Source organism: Ornithodoros turicata, chromosome 9, assembly GCF_037126465.1.
Source record: "Ornithodoros turicata isolate Travis chromosome 9, ASM3712646v1, whole genome shotgun sequence".
NCBI classification, from domain to species: domain Eukaryota; kingdom Metazoa; phylum Arthropoda; class Arachnida; order Ixodida; family Argasidae; genus Ornithodoros; species Ornithodoros turicata.
The window spans coordinates 10,853,546-10,872,375 of NC_088209.1; the positions used below are offsets into that span (position 1 = coordinate 10,853,546).

The following is an 18,830-nucleotide window of genomic DNA, read 5'->3' on the forward strand; positions in this document are numbered from 1 at the left end:
CGTGCTTGAATGCACTGGTTCGAGAACTCCTGTGTTCTAGACAGGGCATGGTGAGCAGCCAAGCCTGCAAAAGAAATGTTGTCTTCTTCTGCTTTTTGAGTGTTGTGTGTGTTGCGTTTAAAAACTGTCTGTCACAGCAATGAGGACCAAACATAAAACATAAGACATATGAAGCTAAGTGCCTTAAAAGGAATATGACGCGCGGTTTCCTGCGCGCTGCTCAGGTGTAGCACTACCGCTGATAGGCAAGGGAGCGTATAGCAGAATGTGAGCCGTATAGTGCTGCCCTAAGAACAATGTTGTGCAAGTTTAAGTGATAAACTTAAAGAATAAAGTGATAAACTACAAGATAAACTTAAGAACGGGATAACGGTACAAACTAACAGCTGAGTGGCAAGTCCCGCGTCGGTGAATTATCGGTGTCATTCCTCCAGGAATTTCCATGGTTCTGCTTTCGTGCTACTGGAACAACGAAGTCACCAACAAGCTCAGTTTTAGCGCAAAGTGGAACCTATTCATGGTCTCACAATCATTCTACAAACCACGTGTACGAATACCGTTCTAACCGAGGCCTAAATACTGTCTGCATTCACTGCTCTGGGTGAAGGTAAGGCAAGGACGATTTCGTACGGTTGCCCAATGGCCTGCGATGAAATTCAACTGGCAGTTAAGTGAAGGAACTCGAGTGCATGCTAAAGACAGAAGAAATACTAAAAAGGAACTCGATATATAACAAGCGAACAAGCAACATTATCAGTTCTGCACACTCGAACGCAAGTGATAAATCCGTGCAGGTGCAATGGAATTCCGCTTTTGACTATCTACAGACTCGAAATTTTTCTAATGGCAAAGTGGATAACCCTATATCGTGGGTACTCGGTGTTGTTCTCTTCAAGAACACGGAAATTCGGAATTCGAAATTCGTTGTCTTCGGAAACACGGAGAAGGGAAACTTCTTCGTGGCAGTACGCCGTTCCTCACGACAACGGAACAATACACAATGGCGCCCAGCGCGCGCGCTCCCTCTCACCCAATCCCCCGATGTTCGAATCATTTGGTTGTATCCCTTCGGCGGCACGGGGTTACTCTTCCTATATGCCAGAACTTCACCGCAGTGCACGGAACCGCAACGTAATGGCAAATCGCCAGCCGGGAAAAGAATGGCGCGGAACCGTCTTCGGCTGTGCGTTTACGAGTACTGGCTCGCTGGCGTCCGGAGAGCATCTTGATGATGGTTATGGTAGGAGGAAAAAAAATGGAGATGTGACTCCCCATTATTTGGTGCCAAAACTCGGGAAGGTTGCGCCCTTCGTAACCGGGGAACCACCCGCTCTCGTCAGTTTTCGGAGGAACAACCCAGCCCTCGTCGCTTGACAAACCCCTTTAATAGCCCATGGATTGTCTTCGGCAGGCCCGTAACCTCCTGCAATCGGCAATCATCCGTCTGGAGCATGGGAGAGAATCTTATTTTTTCTCACGCTCTTATTTCTCCTCTCTCCACCTGTCGGGAAGCAGTCGGGAAAATGTTGTCGATATCGGCGAGTTCTGAGCCCGGTCCCATTGCGAATCCATGCTTCCCCCAGTCGGTTCTGCTGCTTGAGGAACTGACCATCGGCACGGTCAGGAATGAGCAGCACTGAGAAATCATATCAAACAGTTGGTCAGTCAAACTGGCCGCGAGAGCCAACTTGACACTGGTTATACATTATACACGAACATCCCGTCATACATGTATGACGAACATGTATAACAAACATCCCTTATACCTGTAGGATCATACAGGGCAAGTCACACTGTTTATACACCGGCAAAACGTGTTTTAAAGCACGTGTGACCGTGCCGTCATACAAGCAAGTGCTCTGACTATGTTTGACAACATACATGCCCAACTGACTCATCATGCTGCATCATTTGACTCAACATCCCCAAATACATCGTCCTGTGTTTGACAACGTGTTGTCAAACACAGGACCATGTATTTGGGTACTGCCGAAAAACGGTGATGGACAAGTTGGATAAACGGGCGTATTCGCCACGACAGTTTGCGTTCGCACGAGTCAGTGCCAACGACATCGTGATGCGCGTGAGTTATTTTGCACGAGTAAGTTGTAAGTTAGAGTCAGCGACATTGTGTTGCACGTACGTCCAAAATGGCGAGCTCGAAAGACATCAAAAATCAGCCAGTGCAGCCCCGTCTTCGTCGTCTTCGTACATTTTCAATTGCGACGTCTGCGAATGGAAAGTACAGGGTGTGTGCAGAAAAACGTGACCCGCATTTAGGCACATAGCTTGTTGCCTACCTAACTAACGAACTTACGGTGGCGCACGATGGCGCATTTATGCGTGCGAAATCTGCAGAAAATTGTGGAAGCCATACTCAGCCTAAAAAATAAACGGAACAACGAAAACGTCGGCTTCCGTGCATCAGAATAGGGCAACAGGGTGGACAACAGGGTGTATGTGAAAGGGCAACATGGTGGACGTAGGAGAGTTGTGTTCAAGTACCGCTAGGGGAGCTATAGGTGCGTAAATCGAAACGATGTCCCACATCCTCCCACAGGATGCTCATCCGCAGTACCCCTAGCGGTGCCTGCACATAACTCTCCTGAGATCGAAATGCACCACCATGCACTGTCATGACCGCCCTATTCTAATGCATGGAAGCGCATGTTTTCGCGCTCTGTTTATTTTTTTTACACTGAGTATGGCTTCCAGGATTTTTTTGTAGCTTTCGCACGCATAAATACGCCGTCGTGCGCCACCGGAAGTTCCTCGGCTAAGTAGACAACGAGTTACATGTAAAAATGCGGGTCACGTTTTTCTGCACACACCCTGTATATAAACTCCTCGGTTGGTTACTGTGACACTGACGTGTGCCATACGTCAGGGTTGAAGTCACTCCCACTGTTCCTCCAGTTATGTTATATAACCAGTGTGACCGATCTTTTTGCAACACGTGTTCGAGACTATGTATAATCATACATGTTGTCAAACAAGAAATGTCTAACCAGTGTAACCGAGCATTATACATACGACATACACGTTTGAAGACATGTTGTCATAGATGTTTAGAGCACGTGTATAACCAGTGTGACTCCGGCCTAAAGGTAAACAGTTACAGTTATAGACACACAACGAAAGGGACAAGACGGCACGAGTCTCAAAGGTCTTTTTGAGTACTGTGTCGCCTTGTCCGTTCGCTGTGTGCATCCCCCTAATTATTCCTCAGCCTCAAGGATGTGCCGTATTCATCCGCAGATCACCAGGCACCAGCTCGCTCGATCACTCCTCATCTGTTCCGAAAGGAAAACCGTCGTAAAAATCATGAACCTCTGGCACCTTCTTGGCTACGCCCATTCCGTACCAATTATGTAATTGTAAATATGCAGTACATAATAAAGGTCACTTATAAGCTACAAATGCACCATACATCACACACATGCGCGTTTCAGCAGTCAGCATTCTGGCTACCCGCCAATGGTCCGCTGACATTCCCACCCCCCACCCCCTCGCCATACTGAGCAGAGTTGATTCAACGCTCGGTTTCCGCATGCCTCTACGTATCTCTCGTCAAGATGCCGCATTAGTTCATCGAATGCGCCTCGTTGTGGCTTCCACAGCACAGTAGCGTTACCGCTTGAGGCAACTTAACTCTCCCTACTGCAGCCACTGCGGTGCTGTTGAAGAACTAGAGCACATTCTTCTCCATTGCCCACACTACCAACCTTCCTGAACACTACTCTCCCGATCCCTGAACGAGCTACACTCTCGCCCCGCCCCCCTTTCTCTCACAGTATTGCTTGGCCCCTGGCCACATCCAGCCCACCAACGCTCTGCCCTCAAAGCTCTTTTCGCCTTTCTGGACAACATACGGCTTCGAGTCATATTGTGAAGGTGCTCATTATTTCATTCCCCGCATCACCGCTAGCAATGGGGTAGAGTATCGCCCCTCGCGATGAAACTCTCCGGTCATCACCTCGTAATAAAGTAGTTGTTGTTGTTCAGCATCCCCATGGTCTAGGATTGCATACCTATTTTTGCCAACCTATTTATGCATACCTATTTATGCCAACATGTTTTGCGCCTCCTACGTCATTGCTGCCGCTAACTCAAAAACGAGGCTATATGGCTATGGAACGCCTCCAGTAACAGAACTGCTGCAGCAGAAAGCCGCTCTGCTGCCATGCATGCCGCGTTGCTGATGCTGCTCGCACAAAGCTATGGGATCCCGTCCCTTGGCCTACTGTACATATCATGGCGGCTCTCTTATTGAGATGCCCCTCTATGCCATCTTTTGTAGTCGTTGTGCGAATTCTGTGTTGTTAGCATGGTAACTTTGACGTTGGCTAAGTTTGCAAGTTGCAACCATCGACTGCGTTCAGTGCACGTGATGGTACCCACAAATATTCAATATCAGTTGTTCTCCTATACTTTGACTACATATAGACCAAGGCCAAGTGGGAAACCACAACTTCCCTCTTTGTGGGCAGGACACCGGAACAGGCCATCATGAGTCTCTGCAGAGCTTCACCCACGGCAGGACACTCTATGGTACGTAGAGTCGAGTATTCCGGAAGGGAGTTTTCCAGGGTTTTCTGTTTCTGTACCGGAACATCCATTACTTTCAAGTATACGCTTTACGCGTCAAGTATACCATGCTGCTGGTTACGCTAAAACGAGATGAGGAAAGTGCAAGCGCTATTGGTAGAAGTGCAAGTGTGCAGGCGAGCTGGTATATTGTAAAACGACAATAAAACCTCAGACACGGAACAGCAAAAATAACAACACGACACGTACTCAAACTCAGCAACCAATTTTATCAATGGGTTGCTTTTAAATTACAAAATTTAAGTGGGTTGTTGAGTTTGAGAACGAGGCAATGCTTATCGCATCAGGCTTCCGCTGGGATCATGCTTCCCTTTCCCAATTTCAGTATAACTGGTCAGTATAACTGGTGGTTCTACTATCACTCTGTTCGCTGGGTTTCCAACCGGCAGGTGGCCAGGAGTGTATAAGCAGCCAATGCGACGAGTTTCGTTAAAGTGTTGGAAGTTAGCACATGCGTTGTGCCCCTCTCTTATGTCTGTCTTTTTAGCGCTCAGCTGCAATATGGGTTTCCAACCCCCTTTCTTCGGACTGACAGCGATTGCGCTCAAAAAGACTTCGCGCTATGCTCGGGATGCTCCGTAGAGCATGATATTGGGCTACTTTTTGCGATGGGGTAGCTCCAGAATATCCAGGTCCGCTCGGAACTAGCGGGTACCGGGTACCATTGTGCCTGCGCGGGTGTTACCAAGAGCACCTACGTGTCCCAGGAGTCACTGAAGCGTAACAGGATGGCCAGTGGCCGCGAGCTGGGTGACAGCTGAGGTATGAGTGCGCAGAAAGTGTATATGGTGAAAAAAAGAGCAGCAGAACCAGAGAAGCCTTGCTGTCTGTCAGAGAGACCCACTGATCAGGCGAAAGGCCGAGCAAGTGCTGTAGGGCAAACAGGGCCCGCGTATGTCAGTTACACCCAAACAAGATGCGAAAAACAAGGACAAGGTTTATTGCTTATAGGACACATAGCTTTTTTTTTTCGTGTTATCGCAGCGACGCGTTTGTGGCTATGAGCGACGTACAGGCATGAAGAGGTTCAGAGAGGACAGCAGGAAGGTATGCTCGACTGGTGCGTTATACTGTGCGTCCTGGGCCGACTTCAACGCAACTCTGGGCACTGTGCGCCATTCGTTTGGAAAGTCTGCATAAAACTCACCTAGTTTCGTCTCGTATTGATATTGTGAGCTGTCGCACCGTGCAGGAATACTGACTTTGCGTTGGTATGCGTCTCGCCTTGCCGCCTGGCGCCGACATTTTGTGGATGCGTCCCAAGATATTCCCCGCAGTTGAGAGAGAAAGAGAGTTCAGAGTTGAAAAGACGACGTTGACGCGGCAGCTAAAAGACATGGCTTTCTTCGCGTCTTCCGTTGGAGTATTCTAGGGAATTTCACCTTTTATTCATCCACAATAACTAAAACCACTGTCTAGGATCAAAAGAAAAGAGGTTTTGCGGAAACAGACAGATTGTGCAGTATTTTCTGTAGCCTCATAGGAGTGTTAATGAGGGCTTTTCTCGGCTATAGCTCGCGTGGTTCACACGAGTCAGGCATGTGCCGTGAACGACGAGGTTCGTTCGGTTTCGGATTGCAAATGATATTTTCCGGTGAAGGGTCGACTGAAAGTAAAAGTATGCGTAAGACCAGGGGTCGGAAGCGTTACTTTTTGCTGTTCGGCTCGGGTTCAAGTTCACGCATATTAGTTCTGTTCGGGTTCAGCTCCGCAGCAGCGCAAAATTTCGGATGGAACCGGCTACTCCTTTCTTAGAACACTGTGCATTCTATGTTCACTCATCGTGAACACATGTTACATCCTGCTCAGGGACTGGCCGTTATTTACGCAGCCCAAATTCAAACTTGGGGTTGCTGGACGGACAAAAATCGCGCAAACGGAAGCCTACAACTGCCAAAGGACGACCTGCATGAACGCAATAGCTGCGAGGAGAATATACCGCGCAGACTTGGGTTGTAGTTTTCTTTTGTTCAGTTTCGGTTTCGAAATTGCTTTGCAAAGTAGCTCAATCCGCTGTGCAAATCGTCGTTCCGATCTCTCACAACGGACATTACGTCTAAACCGTTTCGGGAACCGCCTACATTTATTTCTGTTCAGTTTCCGTTCGGTGCAATGCGAGAAGAAAAAAAAAACATTATTCGTTCAATTCGATTCCGGTTGAACGAAACTACAAGTTTTTAGCGGTTTTCGGTTCGGGTTCAGCTTCGGTTCCGATCGTTTGTTCCTTTTCATTCGTACCACAGAACATGCGTTAACGAGAAATGCGAAATTTATTATCCCAAAATCTCGGGATCTGGCCTCGCGAAATCCCGAGATTTTGGGACACGAAATTATGCCGGAAATTGGAACAATAGTGCCAAAGCAACAGAATCTGGCATTCTACGAATGTTCGCACTGGAGCACCCCTTGACACAACTGGTAGTGCTGGGAATGAATAATTGACCTTTTTCAGATACGCGTAGTATCCTAGCGGCTCTCCAACGAACCATGCTCGGTGCGCGTCAAAACATATCCACGTGGGGAGCACAAAGGACCAAAACCGGTCCGGAGTGGGGCCGACTAGAGTCACTAGAAAAGCTACGCTTCAGAGTATCGACACTGAGGTCCACGGGAGAGCAAGAACGCCATCTTGTTTCCGCACCACACCGGTACCATCCCCAGTTGAGGATCAAAGACGGCAAACATAATGCTCGCTGTGGCACAGAGAAGCGTGTGTGATTGTTGTGCGATAATCCATGTATTGTCCACCACAGCGTCCCGAAGATGTCAGGGTGAGCTCAAGGACGTCACCTGTTGCTTGTAAACGAAAGGAACATGTCTCCCGCGCACGATAGATGGCATCGTGCGCTAACGTGCTCAGCAGGTCCCCCAAACTCACCTCGGAAAAGCGTGCAACGAAGAAGGCCGCCACTAGATACCCCGCTGTTGCCGTTCCGGATCACTTCAGCGCGCTAAGTTTAGCGGCAAAATGTTTTTGTTGTTTCTGCAAATGAATCTAGTCTTTATGTCCAAATAAAACGCGTATAACAACTTTCTGTGTCGTGTTTCACTTTTTGGTCGTGTTTTTAAACGTGTTGAGCGATCGGGAGGATCTAGTGCACGGCTGCGTGCATCACATAGCGTACCTGTCGTACCAGGCGCCGCAGGCGCAGTCGTCCATTTCTCCTTCGGTGACTTGGCCTGGCTTGGATTGTGCTTCAACTGGATCTTTAGCGCGCTACAATCAAACGCAAGCCAACGTCTGGTAACAATGGGGTATCTAAGGACGGCCTCCAGCATTCCACGCATCGGAATAGGAACAAATACATGGGAAAATGGCGACCCTGGGGGACCTGGTGCTCAGTGCTCGTGGGAAGCGTAGTGCGGAAACAAGATGGCGCATGCTCGCTATTGGAACTCAGTGTCGATACTCTGAAGCGTAGCTTTTTTAGTTACACTAGTCCCCACTTCTGTCGTCCCCACAGTGCGCCATCTAGTGAAGACGGAGATAATTCTCTCCGACGCCTCAAGGTCATACGCATGCGCGTATGCCATTGTGAAAAAGGTCCATTGACGGCACGCGTAACCACAAGAGAAACCAGCGGCATGGCCGACCGGTCGCTGGTGCACGGTAGCCAAGATCGTGCTAAAAGGCTGGGAGGGGGGGGGGGGTTCGAGTCCTTCCACCAGTCTGATGTTTCCCCTGGGTTTTACGAAGGCTTTCCAGACGAATCTCGGCGCACACTTTTAAGAAACCAAGGAGTAAAATAGGCAGTAATTGCAGCTTTTAGTCCCCTAGATCGCAATTACTCCCCATCTTAGTCCCCCAACCCCGACATTTACTCCCCAGGACTGAACATTGTTACTGAACTTCGACAATAGTCTTCCGAATGCGACAGTCTACGCAGATATGGCGTTTTCGTCAGTCTGATGGCATAAGGTTGTATAACTCAGTCAACTTAGCGATTTCCCACCCACACACAGTAAGAAACCGTTAGCGCTTCTTTCTTTGCAAATTGTGCCCTATATATGACGCAAGGTATTATATCACTCGATATATCACGGTTGAAGGTATGATTCAACGTATTTTCACACATGCGCACGAATTATGTACCTGAGACCCTTAGAACAGAGCGTTAAATGCTGTCTCTGCTCTGTGACATTCATTTAGACCCGAGCATTTACACCCGAAAGGGACCATTTTTGTGTCACTGCATTTAGTCCCGAAAAGGAGTAAAATTACTCATTTTTTCTTAGAATGCAGTTCCTCTTGAAGTCGGCCCAGGGAGCATACTAACCCCTATCCCCAACTATTGTCCTGCACGGGACGACTTTCCAGGGGCCCGGGGAGGGACCCGTGCCCGTACAGTGATCTATCCCCAACTCCTCTCTCCTGTCCTCTCTCCATCTCTCCGAGTACATACGTCACACATAGCCACAGTTGCTTCGCTGCGCTAACATGGAATTGATTAACATGAAACGTATTACTGTAATATCGTTCGTCAATCGATCATTCTGAATGACGTCCTGCTCCGGGCGGTGCTATGTGGACAAGGTCTGCTTTAGCAGTATATCCTCCGGGACAGACACTCAACATATTGTTTTGTACGTATTATTACTGTACTGTTGGGGACACGGTTGTCTAAAATCTCCAGCCCGTGGCCGAGCAGTCCCCTGTCGGCGACGTCGCGCACGAAGGAAGTATAGGGACCGTGCGACACCTAAAGGGGGCGCGCTGCTCCGTCGCGACAGCGCCGCCAGTGGCGGTCTTGGACGTATCCGACGTGATACCACGCCGCCCGTTCTATGCATTCTCAAGTGGAACCGTAGCTTTCGTGGCGACCGCCGTAACTAGAAGGGCTAATTTTCGAAGTGCAAATAATGTGGGACCTTTCTGGGGCGCGAACGAAGAGAATGGAGACAAACTGCACAGAAGCAACCACTTTATTTATAATGCATCTAACAGTACGGAAGGAGAACAGCCACTCGCGTCTGTCCGGTCAAAACACCTATAAGTGATACGTTGAGAGGATGGTTATTTGACTCACAAAATCCTGGCTTGCTAGCGAGGGCTATATACGTGTATTCCTCTGACTCCAGCCATTTGTAATATCATGTTTTTGACTGAGTCTTGTATTCCTTTCGTCGTCTTTGCATACACATAGCTTCGTCACTGAAATTTACATCGTGCGTCCGTTTTATCCATACAAATAAATACGTGGGGTCACAACTTATTGCCTGAACTTGTACTGCAGTTTTTCCAGTATCTTAGGATACAATAACGCTAAAGAGATCCTCAAAGTGTATGAGTTTTTACCTCGGCTACCGCCGTAGGCTTGCGGGACGACAGCTGTGAAATGGTCGGTGAGTAAATACTAAACCTTTTGGACAACGTAGAACTTCTGTTCTCACTGTGATACTCGTCATACCGGGAGCAATATCGGCTCTGGGCACTGGCGATGAAACACCTCAATCATTATCTCGAAATAGGTTGCCGTTTGGTCGGTGCATTTGACGGTGATACAGTATTCAGCGGCGTTTCAACGTCACGAAAGTGGCAACTGTAAATCATTGATCATTTTGCAGGTCCTCATTCAGTTTCATTGAAACTAGAGCAAAAGAAATAGAATCTACTCGCTCAGGTTGTGAACACCTCATGCAATGGCCGAACGCGCGTCACAAACGCTATTCGCTGCGAGTCTAGTGACCTCGGTGGTATTGGAAGCGTAGAAATCACGAGAAATGACGCATCTGGACCCAAATGAAGAGTTCTTTTAGGTGCTGGCACAGTTAGCGATGCTGTGGCAAAAAAAGATGCCCACACTTCACATGTAAACAAAGCTGGCTACCCGGCGGCTATCACGCAAGGTACTTTCTCCGGAGGCCGCATTGTGGCGCCACCAGTTTGTCGCACAGTCCCTATACCATTACAGCCTCCGAGGTAAGGCCACGCCGCGCCACCTGTCGGGAGAGAGTACTATCACTTTCTCAGCGTCGTCTGCTAGGGAAGGCAATTCAGCGCGGCCTCCCCTCGGGGAGGGTATTGGTATAGTTCCTTCGTGCGCGACATCTCCGATAGGCGACAGCTCCGCTATGGGCTGGAGTAGTGATGGGCAAGTCAGTTCATTTTTGTGAACTAATTCATTTAGTTCAGTTCACTCCACTGAACTGCCTAAAAGAATAGTTCATTCGTTCACCTGTTCGCAATTAAACACAATCAAGTAATATAGTCCCAAACTTTAAAGTGTCTCCACCAAGAGAGATACAACAAAATGATCTTGCAATTCAGTTTTCCAAAGGTTCGACAACATCAACATAGTAAACGTAATCTTTTAGGTCGCTTTTTTATTTTGCTTTAATTTTCTACGTATATTTTTAACGAGAAAAGTAATGCACAGATCAATATGCAAGGTGCCGTCGTCGTTCAATGTTACAATCGTGTATTTCTGATCACTTACGTCTGCTTGCTGCGAATTTGAGAACACAGAAGTGTGATAGAGTAACCGCAGTTTCAACTCATTTCATTCAAATGCATGAGAGAGCTTGAAGAAAAGTACAACGTAGCGTTGTGGAGGAAAAATTGGGAAGCTTGCAGTGTATTGCCGCAAAAATAGCGTGCCCGCTCCAGGGTGTGCCAGTCACACAAGCAGTCAGCCAGAAGTCAGAACATAACGGCGCCACTAGCAGTCCACAATTGCGAGAAGGAGCTCAGAGCGATCTCAGCGCAATCAGTTCTAAATGATTTACTCTTGTTCAGCGTTCGCCGTTCATATAGTTCACTTGCCCAGAGTACTTCAATCCGTACGGCGTTCAAAGCCGCTCTGCTGGCTCTCCCTCCCCCGTGGACGAGTAACAGTTCTGACAGGCGCTGCGAGTACTTCCAAACGACCCGCGGCATCGTTTAGTTCTTTAGTTCATCCAGTTCTCTTCCTTCACACCTTCACACAGTCCACTCGAAGCTCTCCCTCCCCGCGCTTTTTCTTAAGCGCATGCGCTGTGGACTAGCACCTTCTCTGACGGCCAACGGCAGACCCTGCGAGTGCTTCAAAACGTCCCGCGGCATCGTTTAGTTCTTTAGTTCATCCAGTTCTCTTCCTTCACACCTTCACTAAGTCCACTTGAAGCTCTGACTCGCCGCACCGCCCGCGCTCTTCCTTAAGCGCATGCGCTGTGGACGAGCAGCAGTTCTGACAGGCTGACAGGCAACGGCAGGCTCTGCGAGTCCTTCAAAACGACTCGCGACGTCGTTTAGTTCTTTAGTTCATCCAGTTCTCTTCCTTCACACAGTCCACTTCAGCGCAGCGTCACAGCCACTCAAGGCCACAGCGTATGCGCCGTGGCAGCCGTGGTCTCCCGCCCTTCTTCATGCGCGCATGTGTTTGTTAGCTTTTCAAAACGTTCGTTAGATGGCGCAGATGTCACACTTGGAAGCGTATCAAAGCGTATGCGTTGTGGGTGTCGAGGCCCAATGAACTGAATTGAGGAACTAATGTTTTGGTTGTTGTTGAACTAGTTCGTTCAGTTCACCCGAATGACTAGTTCAGTTTGAAGGGTTCGTCCACGAACGACACATCACTAGGCTGGAGAGTTTAGACAACCGTGTCCCCAACAGTACAGTCGGCACGGGTTAATATGACACTCGTTAGTATGACATCCTCACTTTATGAGCACTTTTCTGGGGCACCGTGTGTTCCCAGTGGAGGTCCTGACGCCCCTCGTTATTATGACAACTCGATAATCTGACTATGACCAACATTCCGGGGGACGAACTGGGGAGAAGTTGTAAATCTTCAATAAACGAGACAGAGCCGAAGAGACTTCCTTTATTACCTCCAACTTAGCATCGTCCATATTGCTCGTTAATATGACAACTGGCTTTATGACCAATATCCGCGTGAACGACTTGGTCATATTAACGAGGGTTCGCTGTATGTGTTTTAGAATGTGTACATCAGTGTTGTGGAATGGGTCGATCCATTGAATTCCAGTACCATTCCGAGGAGTGGTCGCGATTCGAAAATCCATTCCTTTTAATTCCTCAGAATGAAAACCTGGGCTCATTCTCATTCCACCCAAGAAAAGGACATTCCCATTCCCACTCTGGGGATAAAGTGATGCACTATAAGTTATTAACTGGTGCACTGGGAAGTGCAAAAAAAGAAAAAGAAAAGAAACATGTAACAGGATACTAGATATCGCACCAACAGCCAACGCACAAAAAATCGTATATTGCTTTATTTTGATGAATTTTTGTTCCTCTGTTTCCAACATTAACATCTTAAAACAAGAACCAGCGCCGCGACGAGCTTTTACGAACAAGATTGTCTGTTTTCTTGCGTTGTAATCCGAAACTATAGACGACCTTCGGTTGAATGGTTGCCATACACTTACCTCGAGCGGCCTCCGCTCGAAATCCAGCGTGCTGGAGGGTGCGCTAGAAACGGTGCATCACTCCGGAATCATTCCAATTCCGGAATGTTAATTCCGCAACTCTGTTGTACATACCAGTGTTAGCAAAGGCACAAGTGTATCGTGCCACCTGTTAATCGCACTCAACGTGTGGCCATTTCAAACTGTGCGGCAGATGGAACGATACATCTGTACCAGTCATTGATGTGATATTCATTTCTCGTATACGTGTGATGTTGCAGATTGAAGGTTTCACTAATCAGCAGTCCGTAAGTTGTAATCAATGTCTTTCTGCCTCTATCCACCACGAACATTATCTTAGTCTTTTATATATACCGTATTTTGCGGTGTTTAACACGCGCTTTTTACAGTAAAAAAAGTGCTCTCAAGAGCTCCTATGCGTTGTCTAACGGTGCCCGTATACACGGAAATATTTTCCTGCAGAGTTCCTTTTGAGGTCAGTGACGTAGAAATTCTAGCCTCTTCCAGGGTGTTCTGTGAATTTCTCCCAAGTCTCTTAGGGTCAGTTCAGAAGACCGGCAAAAGGGCGCCAGCCTTCATAAATCCTGAATTCATTTCTAAATTCATAAATTCAGTCATAAATCCTGAATTCATTTCTAAGGCTGGCGAAACTGAGAAGGGACGCGAAACCGAAAGCGGAGAGGCAACAAGTATACTATCACGGAGTTTCGTGACCAGAGAGAGTGTCAGTGGACCGTGATACTATGCAGGGCCGGCGATAGGGGAGGGGGGGGGGGCGAGTAAGGCGACCGCCTTAGGCTCCGCGCTTGCATAGGCCCCGCGTAGGCCTAGCGGGGCCTGTGAAAGAGGCCCCGCACACCCCTAGCAGGCCCCCATAGCTCCCCCTCTTCGCGGCTCTAAAAAATGTTTGCACGTCATAAACACGTGGTATTACTCCGTCAGGCATCATAGTTGATACCCATTGGCCGAAGGACATTGCGCACTCCGCTATTGGTTGGCAAAGTTTCAAAAGAGCATTCTTTCGCGGCTGCCTGTCTGGCGAGAAGAGAAGGGAGAGAAGTGGCAGCGGCGTCTCGACGATGTCAGTTGACACCACCGTATGATGGCATTGTTCAAAGAGAAGTCCCAGATTTGTTAGTGTGTCACAGTGACTCAGCGCGTGTTGTGATGTTTCCCGACACAAGTATCCTACGCACGAACAGTCTCTCGAGTTCAGAACTGGAATGCAGTGGTGAGCTGACGCCTGAGGAACACTTGTGAGCGGCGTCGCATTTTCAAATGTAGTCACAACGGAGACAGGATTCGGTGTCTGTGCGACAAGCATTGCCCGCTTCGTTGAACTGCAACCAACGAAAGGAGATGCTCACCGTGAAATCGCATGCACTCGTGTGAGCGTCGCTCACTTCTGGGGTTAGAGAGTGTGTGTGTTTTTCGAGTTCGAACTTGGTCAACGAACGCAGCGATTTGGACTCTGTACGCACGGTGAATATTTGTGTCAGACTATTGAATTAGTACGATGTTTCAAATAAATGTGTATTTTGTCAAAAATTTGCCTAATTGTTCTGGAATACGGAATAACGAGCGTCGGGCATGAAAACCAGTAAAAGTAAAAGCCGATGGTAGCCAGTACCGGGCCGAAAGGTGAGCCAAACTGAGAGACTCCTGATTGGCCGAATGGTAGGCATCATAGTTCATTTTCATTGATTGCATGTCCAGTGTTGCCTGAATTATCTCAAACTATGGGCTCTGTGGGGAGCTGTGGGAGCCTGCCCCTAGCTCCGGCCCTGATACTATGACGCCGACTCTATTGCATCGGAGTTTAAGCTAGTGTAACTAGGGTATTTTCAAATAATGCATATGCATACGTATATGATACACCGCGTTGGTTTACTGTGTAAACTGATGGCAGCACAGAGGCTTGTAGCAACATTGCGGTTGCATGGAACGCGTTATACATGAAACTTTTTTTTTTCAAATTCGGCCCGTTTTTAGGGGTGCGCGTTATTCACCGGAAAATACGGTATATTTTGCACTGGTACGCATCGCAGAGAGAAAAAAATCATTTTCGCCGAAATCGGCAGCATTCTCACGTTAGGCTGCACTATAGACGTTGAGGATTGCCTAAATTTGTGGTATGACTGAATTTGTAGGCATACAGTTGCTAAAAAGTGTGAGAGATGAGATGTGATGAAGACGACGAGACTGCTGTAAAGTGTGAGGTTATATTCAGACTTCACGTGCACAAAGTAATGCATTTATGTGTGAAGCACTGGGTTTTCGAAGGAAGAGAAGATGTAACCACGGAACTAGTGAAAAACGCGAAGGATAATACATTTTTTAATTTCATTTTCATTTATTTACCTGCACAGCCTCACAAGATGACTCCCGTTCCTTTTGTGTTGGCGGCGAGGTAACGGCATCTTTCGCATGCAGCGAGGATAAATGTTTGCACTTTCGTGGCTCTTTAGCGAACATCGCAATATTAAAGCCTCGTCCTTCCTTAATAGAGCGTCCGCGAGAATCGGAACATACGCGACGTTGCTTTATTCTTGTTCAATCGAGAGGAACTTTCGAAACTATATAAAGTGGCTCCGCTCCTCTCCACTGAGAAGGGCGCTGTATCCGCACTCTGCGTAGTAAGAGGTCATTCGTTTCAAGATATCTATATTTTTTGCATGCGTGAATTTTTTTTCTTTACTTTTGTCCATTTCCTTTCTCGCAACCACGGAACAGAAAAAGAGAACTTCACAGCACTTAGTCAACTATGTCATCACGGAAGACATCGTTCTCTCTGCTAGTTAGCTGAAAACCGCGGTCGTACGCCCGTTTTGTGACAGTTACGCTTTATTCAAAAAAAGAAACGCACGCGCCGCGTTTTCCACAAATTAGGAGGGATTACGCTAATCATTATGTGCAATGGTTTGCCTTCATCGTGCCGCGCGTGGTGAAGTCCTGTTCCGCGAGCTGTGTAGGGTGACCTAGAGTCACTAAATTGCGAAGCAGAGTAGCGACACTAAGGCACGCCGGCGAGAGAGCCCGCCGACTTGAGTCAGGCGCGGCGGCGGCGCCTAGCAACGGGATGTCAATCTCCCCCTCCTGGAGGAGGAGGAGGAGGAGTGTCGTTGGGAGGAACCCGAGAGGTCTGCCTGCCTGATTAGGCGGCATGTTTCACGGGAAGGGAAAGGTGGCGGAGAGGAAGAGAGGAAAGGGTGAAGTAGAAGACCGAGCGGAATCCGCTTGGGGGGAGGATAGCTGCGTCCATGGGCCGACTTCAGGGGAACTGTGCCGGCATACGCCTATTACACATTTGAGGGAAACCCAGGAAAAACCCCAGACGGCACAGCCGGCCCGCGGATTCGAACCGCTGACCTCCCAGTCTCCAAGCGCACGCGTTACCGCTGCGCCACCGGAGCTGGTTCCCCCTCCTCCGGTGCCGAATAACGCGCATTCGAGCCAGCTCATCAAAACCCAGGAAACCGGTTTTGCATGGAGGTGACTCAACATGGATGGCGAGTTCTTGGAAGGAGAAACCACGTGACACGATCGGGCCAATCGCGCTCACCGAACGGCGGCTCCGGCGCGGAAAAGGAATGCGATACTCTGTACCCTTATTTAGTGACTCTAGGGTGTCCGCTTTCCAGCCCGTACTGGAAGGTGACACCGGTTTCAATCTTCGCACCGGCTGTGCTGTGTGGGTTTTTCGGCATACTTTCCAGACAAATGTCCGCACTGTTCCCCCTTGAAGTCGGCCTAGGACGCATGCTAACTTCCCACCCCTTTTCAAAACTCCTTCTCGCCGTCTTTTATTCGTCTTGCCAGGTCTGCACGCCGCTCATCGCCACAGTTGGTTCGCGGCACGAAATTTAAAAAGAAAAGCTTCACAACGTCCCCAGGTACATGCTCTTGAGTTGAGGAGGGATCTGCCCACCCTCTCCTTGAATAAACGACGGTCATGAACGCTGATCATGGTATCCTACTCTGGAACGTGCATTGCTTTGAGCATGTTTTGCGGAAGACTTGTTGTAAGCTCTCTTATGTATATGAATTGCATCACGTGTATTTGAATGTTCCAGAAGAAAGACAAACCCAAGTTCAAGAAGATCCTGAAAGAATGCACGTCATAACGTTTGGTACACCGGACCGTCTACCTCAGTAATGGTCACGGCAATAAAACTTAGTGCTTTTGAAGGAACGACGCTACACCCGTCTCGTTTCATAACGTAACTTAGGACATGACAATGAACAGAAGAGCACCTGTAGACTTATGTGAGAAAAGAAACAGGCAGAAATAGCAAAAAACGCAAGCGTATAACAAAAATAAAAAGACAGAGCCTCGTTGTAAGCGACTCGACCGGGCGTCTCTGAAAGCACTCTACAGCTTTGCAATGAACTCCTCTGCCCTCAAACGAGTACTTCAAAAGTTAACCAATTAATCGCGTCGAGATAAGTAATTAAGGGGCGCTCAAAAATTATCGCGCCTACGATACAACAAAACGAATTTGGTTTCTATCGAAGAAAACTCTTTCTTTTTCTTTTTGCGTCATTAACCTTTGTGATTGCTAGTGGAACACCACGTAGGTATCTGGGAACCCTTTGTAATACACTTTTTCTAGCAAATTCGATATCGCGCTGCAGCAGGACGTTCGAGTCTAGATTTTTACGGTTCCCCATCTCGTAGACGTTGCTTTACTGCACTGTTAAAATAGAACTTCACTGCATAGCAAGCTCCTAGCCAACCAGCATTCGGAATGATATCATTCTGTGCCATGATTCGTTCAAAACAGGTGGAGGAGCCTATCTGGGACACGCATAATGTGCCCCAGATAGGTGACACCTCCCATTTTCGGCAAATAAGGACACAGAATGATATCGTTCGGAATGACAGTTGGCTCGGAGCGTGCTATATGGCAAAGTTCCGTTTTAACATTGTGGTATACTCCAGATGACAGTGATAGGGATCCACTTGAATAAACGTCTAATGTGATTGACGTGATGTTGCGCGTCTTCGGGAACTTCGAGGACATCTTCGACATGGCAAGTAAGTCTTTTACTTATTGCTTACGTAAGCCGCAGCATCAATTCGTTATAGTTTCCGTGACATCGTAATTTCTAAGCGTAATTCGCTCCCACCGACACGTGGCAGTATATAGGGTTCACTTTTACGACATCAACATTTGGTGTTACGATTATTTTATATTTTGTGAATGTTACTTGTACCACATCCAAGCAATTCTCACGTTTGATGCGTTAGCAGCTTCCCATATAGTGGGCTAAAACGTTAGGGAAGACGGGCTAACGTTTTTTCGTGACGTATCTATAGACTATAATATAGGTCAACAATAAAAAAGAAGCGTATATACAGCAGCGAACGAAACCACACTTTTCAGGACCTTCACATGATGCCAGCGATTTCACCTTTTAAAAGCTGGTGCCTTCTAAGTGGATGACGACAATGAGAATAAACTCCACCGCTTGCTCCCTTTTGCACCCCTATTTTGCTCCCCGTGCGTGGAAATCCCGAACTATCGCAAGGACAGGAGAATAACGATACCGTCAGCTTCAAACAAGACTGAACAACAACTTTATTTTGGGATTGTGAATGGGGCGTTTCATAGCAGGGGCGCTACTATACCTCATTGCAGGGAATGAAAAAAAAACGAGCCCCTTCACAATAAGGAGCGAAGTCCTATGGCGTCAAAAAAAATGTCAAAAGAGCTTTGAGAGCAGGTAGTTGTTTCGAAGTGCCGTGCCTGGGTTCTAGGACCCAATGAGAAACGCCATGTGGAGACCAAGAACAGTTTAATTTGTCAAATAGCGTCATACGCTTATAAGCAAGAAAATACAGTAGCGAC

General features: G+C 47.9%; 1 protein-coding gene across 1 annotated transcript in view; it reads left to right on the forward strand.

Moving 5' to 3' along the window:
• Window positions 1-17,166, forward strand: part of LOC135369390 (uncharacterized) — a 28,437-nt gene extending 11,271 nt beyond the window's left edge. Inside the window, exons 3-5 of the mRNA XM_064602982.1 lie at window positions 4,447-4,551; window positions 13,239-13,265; window positions 17,052-17,166. Of these exons, the coding sequence (XP_064459052.1) occupies window positions 4,447-4,551; window positions 13,239-13,265; window positions 17,052-17,102 (183 nt within the window). The 3' untranslated portion in view covers window positions 17,103-17,166. The remainder of the gene's footprint in view (window positions 1-4,446; window positions 4,552-13,238; window positions 13,266-17,051) is intronic.
• The last annotated feature ends 1,664 nt before the right edge of the window (window positions 17,167-18,830 follow it).